The sequence below is a fragment of the Pygoscelis adeliae genome, unplaced genomic scaffold (genome assembly GCF_000699105.1).
Source record: "Pygoscelis adeliae isolate BGI_AS28 unplaced genomic scaffold, ASM69910v1 Scaffold26, whole genome shotgun sequence".
Classification (NCBI taxonomy): Eukaryota; Metazoa; Chordata; class Aves; order Sphenisciformes; family Spheniscidae; genus Pygoscelis; species Pygoscelis adeliae.
The window spans coordinates 3,520,813-3,525,896 of NW_008825104.1; the positions used below are offsets into that span (position 1 = coordinate 3,520,813).

The 5,084-nt window shown below is 35.0% G+C and overlaps 1 protein-coding gene across 2 annotated transcripts in view; it reads left to right on the plus strand.

Moving 5' to 3' along the window:
• The first annotated feature begins 71 nt into the window (after nucleotides 1-71).
• Nucleotides 72-5,084, plus strand: part of HMGCR (3-hydroxy-3-methylglutaryl-CoA reductase) — a 17,070-nt gene continuing 12,057 nt past the window's right edge. The window contains exons 1-5 of one of the 2 annotated variants that reach the window (XM_009327242.1): nucleotides 72-145; nucleotides 2,710-2,905; nucleotides 3,310-3,421; nucleotides 3,911-3,998; nucleotides 4,092-4,176. In XM_009327242.1, the coding sequence (XP_009325517.1) occupies nucleotides 135-145; nucleotides 2,710-2,905; nucleotides 3,310-3,421; nucleotides 3,911-3,998; nucleotides 4,092-4,176 (492 nt within the window). In that variant the 5' untranslated portion in view covers nucleotides 72-134. Of the gene's footprint in view, nucleotides 146-221; nucleotides 286-2,709; nucleotides 2,906-3,309; nucleotides 3,422-3,910; nucleotides 3,999-4,091; nucleotides 4,177-5,084 lie in introns of those variants that run through there. The other variant, XM_009327241.1, reaches the window with a different exon arrangement.

Here is a 5,084-nt window from a genome sequence, read left to right on the forward strand (position 1 = left end):
CCTAGGTCACGCCGGCGGGCTGTGCCCCCCTGCCTTTCGCACGGGGTTTGAGGGGCTGCGGCGATGGGCCTGCGAGAGGGTGGTTTCCCTTTTTGAAAACAAAAAACGCTACCTGGCAGTTTGACAGGTGTCATATGCTTTTCAGGTGAGCTCTGCGCACGTTCTCGCTCAGCTGTTTTTGCCACTCCGTTCCTTTACCATGCTGTAGCGCTTGCTGAGTCAGCCGGCAAGAGATGGGAAATTTGTGCTGATCTAGTAGATGGTGTTGCAGATGACTGCGCTGAGGTTAGTGAGAGCTGTGTGACAAACCTTAGGTATTTAAGCGAACAGTCACACAGTTACGTGGCAGGTTAATGCTCGCCAGTCTAGTGTGCGTTTTACATTCTGGTTAAGTTTTTGAAGGCCTTGCGGTTGTTTTTTGCTTGTATTTTGTTTTGATTCCCAGAATGGATTGCTTTACTTTATAGTCTGGAAATTTTTGACTGAAAGCAAAGGCGAGCAGGAGAAGGCTTTAAAGAATCCGTTTAGGTTAGAAGTTACTGCCATTCAGTTAACCCCAAGATCAGCACTGAGGCATCCTGTATTTCATAGCAGCGCTTAATGATAAAACATTGTCTGATAATAGATACTATGGATAATTATTTTCATAAATTAATGTGTTTTTCCCTAACTGATTTATGTCAAGGCATTTTACACCTACTAGTTTTGCTTAGAAATTTGAAAAATCATATCTGAAGAAAGATTTTTGAAATCTTTCTAGCTCTGCAGTTTGGTAATTGCCTAGATAATAATTCCAACTGTCAGAATTTAGGAGTTGTATTACTAGTTTTAGGACTGGTAGGACTCTATATAGTAAGTATTAATTCTGATTTTCCTGAAACAGTGTGGTATTCAAAAGTACTTGTATTTTCATAGGACATTGCTATGCCTTTTCTACTTTTTGCGTTGTTTCAAAATCTTTGGCAGTAAGATATTCCTCTGGCTATGTCTTATTTTAGTTTTCCTAATTTAAAGATACCTTCCATTCTGCTGAGTAAAAACTATAATACCACTTTGGAACAGTTTTGCAAGAACTGTTTATAAAAGTGGTATTATAAAATATTTATATAAAATTTATATTTAATATAGTATTTTATAAAATATTTATAAAAATATTTACAAATTTATAAAGCAGTATGTAGATTATATTACACAGGGAAAAACAAAGGATAATATTGACTTTAAAAGGAGTGGTTTTGTTGTGTTTTGTTTTTTCTTTAAAAACTTTCTGTCAGGAAATGAAAGAATTTGTTCATAAGGAAGGCAGTCCTCTCAGTGAGTTTCCCCATGTGGTTCCATGAGCCACGTGCCACACCTTCACTGTGGAAGGATGAAGAAAAATAGATGGTGCTGTTGGTGCTCATATGATTGAGATTGGCATTGGTAGGAAACCAAGATGATTCTGGTATCTTCAGGAACACTTAAGCAGTTAGGCTTGCCCTGTCTGTTATTTTCTCCATTCAATGACAGCTTCATTTTTGATGTCCAAGCAAAAGAAATAATACTAGAAAGACTGTCTTCGCAGAAGCCTGATGGATGGATTATTACTTTTAAGGCAACACGAAGGGATTTTTTTTATCCACTTCGAAGTGACAATGTGTAAAGCCCTCAATCCTTTATGGAAATCTTTACAGTGCTAGGTTTGTACACGTAAATACTGAATTACAGATTGTCTCTGTTAGCCAGGCTACTATTTAAGCATCTTTTGAACTTCATGATATATAGTTAGCATTCATCAGAGTTTTATAAGCTGTTGATTTTGTGCAATGAGAAAAGTAAAGTCCTGGTACTAATGTATTTAAGAGAGAATTTTATGGCACTTTGTTTGTATGCTATAAAACATAAGCAAACATCCTTGACGAGCTTGCCTAACGGTACAACACAGAGTAAATAGACTAGGATGCATTTTTTGTAACTGAAGGATGCACAGAGCATCCATGTTCTCAGTTATGTGAAAGAGGGGTGTGAGAGTTCCTGGCAAATGTTTGTTATCTGTTGAAAGCAAAGGGGATGATGAAATGCATCAGTAACCTGGGAATTAGTTATGGGTACAAGAGAACTGTCACAGAATACTGTATGTGAGGACTCGTGCTTGACATGAAGAAGGAACTGTTCTGAATATGATTAACTTGAATCACTGAAGAATATTGAGCAGAAAGTAGTGAAGACACAGTCAGAGGAAGAAAAAAAAAAAAGCATTACCAAAAACGGTTAGTTGGTAATTTATATAGTCAAAGTAAAGTTAATGTTTTTGATAGGAAGAGTGAGTAGAAAGCAGTAATGGAATTCAGTGGGTGCTTACATAGGTGGTAAAAACAGGAAGTTGGAGTCAAAGTGGTATCAAAATTGTGTGACGGGAAGATAGTAAGAAATGCTGTGAGAGTGCTGGAGACTTATTAGTAAGACCCTCAAGAAACAAAGGAGATGTGTATTAAAAAAAAAAAAAAAGATTGAGAAGGCAGGAGCAGATCATACTGTATTTCAGAAGATTAGAAATAAATGTGTTTTATATGGAAAGTTGAAAGGTGAAGATTAGTTTCCTTATTCATCTGTTACTTCACTGGTTTTGTTTTTTTTTTCTGAGGGATGATGTGCAGAAATTTATAGAGCTTTATCTTTTTTCCCCCGTGAATCTCGTACTCGCTTACATGAAATACTCTTTTGTTGCAGGTTCGCTAAGTATAGAAAAACAGTCTTGAAAATGTTGTCCAGACTCTTTCGAATGCATGGCCTTTTTGTAGCCTCTCATCCATGGGAAGTCATTGTGGGAACAGTTACCCTCACCATCTGTATGATGTCCATGAAGATGTTCACTGGGAATGATAAGATTTGTGGCTGGAATTATGAGTGCCCCAAACTTGAAGAAGTAAGGATTTAGATTCATGTTATAATACTTACTGTTAATCAGTAGAACCAGGGTTTTCTGTAGAATAAGATCAGGTTGTGATGTATTAGGAGGAAAGTAGCTGTGCAGAAACTTCTTTACTGCCGCCTTCTCCCATTGTGGATATTAAAGCTGTATGCAAGCAGTGATGCACTCCAGGTGGTTTTCATTAAATATAACTTTCAGTTGCATAGTATCTAGTGAACAAGGATTTTATATTGTTTGCAATATTTTAATTTTTTAAGACAGACTAGCAGTGATACTTATTTTATTCTGAAACTTCATTTTTAGTGCAGCTTCACAACAGAATTTTTTTATTATTGAAACTTAACAACAAGTTACTACTTAACGTAAAAGCTAACTAAATTGCTTTGTATTTCAAACAGGATGTTCTGAGCAGTGACATCATCATCCTGACAATCACGCGCTGTATAGCAATCCTTTATATATATTTCCAGTTTCAGAACCTAAGGCAGCTTGGGTCAAAATACATTTTAGGTACTGTATCTGATTTTTGTATTTGCTGTGTGCATTTTAATTTTTTTTTTAATATAAATTGGTAATAAATATTAGCAGAGTAAATATTCTGCGTAGATCAAAGTGCAATTTTTTTTTTAAGAGAGATTGTGTAGGACTATATAACAGTGGAAATGTTATTCTTGAAATAATTGTTTATTGTGTGAAATACTTAAGAATATAGAGCTGTTTAAGCCAGTTTTCATTTTTGCTGATAATGAATGGGAAGATTTATGGCTTTTACTTCTTAGAGTCTTACTTTGAATGCAGTACAAATTTTAGATTGAAGTATCTGTATAAAAATAGCATCTATTTCAGTTTGTATCTCAACTGCTGTTAATGCACTCTGAGAGATGAGAATTGTCATTTGTTTGCTTCAGGACTGATCTAAAGGTATAGTTCTTCTTCTCTTTTTTTTTTTTTTGCTCCCTATATATTGAACAAAAATTTCCAATTCTCCTTTTTTTAAAGGTATTGCTGGCCTCTTCACAATCTTCTCAAGTTTTGTTTTTAGTACAGTGGTAATTCACTTCTTGGATAAAGAACTGACAGGTTTAAAGTAAGTAATGAATTGTTATTCTGGATTTCTTGCTTGAATTTTTTTTCCTGTATAATAAACCTTGAATTTTAACATATGCCTCTTTGTTTTCAGTGAAGCTTTACCATTTTTCCTGCTTCTGATTGATCTGTCAAGAGCAAGTGCATTAGCCAAATTTGCACTCAGCTCCAACTCACAGGTCAGGGGGTTTGAGGTTTTTTGGTTGGTTGGTTGTTTTTTTGTTTTTGTGGTTTGTTTGGTTTTTTTGCAATGGAGCTTTTGAATTTAATGTTCAAAGATGAGCATTATCCCATGGCAGGGGGGTTCAAACTAGGTGATCTTTAAGGTCCCTTCCAAGCCAAACCATTCTATGATTCTATGACTAATCCAGATGGAGAGACATACAGTTGAATACTGTATCTGTGATATATAAAAAGGATCAGATTTTACCCAGATTCTGTGTTCTCTTGTCTTCGATCCAGATCAGTGTTCAAGTGAATTATAACACTGTAAAATTACTGTGCATAATCACATGAGCTAAGTTAACTGTACGTATGAGTAGGTTCAGAACTTTAAACCAGCAATGCTTACAGCTCTATTAAGGAGGCTAGAGCTCCTAGACCGAAGTCTTCCCTAGAACAGCTACTGATAGAAAAAAGTTAATGTCTAGGGCTCAGGAACAGTATATAAAGAGACGTCTAATGTTACAATGCTGATACTGGAAAAAGCATATTTCTAGACAAAATCTTAGCAGAACAAACATAGCATCTATGTAGACAGAAACATTCATGCCCTAATGCAATTAAGACAGCACAACAGGAAGGACTGACAGGACATCTTGCTTGTCATACATTGTAATGTTTTTTTCTTAATATTCTAAGTTCTGAAATAAAAGTATATTTAGTGAAATTAAGTTATACCTACAAAATACTGTACATGGTAGTTGAGCATACTAATTGTGACAAAAATATTGTATATTTTAATATACTGTCTATTTGAGTATATTGTGCATTCTCTATATATGCAATATTATTATAGTGTATTGTATATTATTTTATAATAATTGCGAGTACATAATTTTTTATTCATTTTCAGGAAAGTAATTTA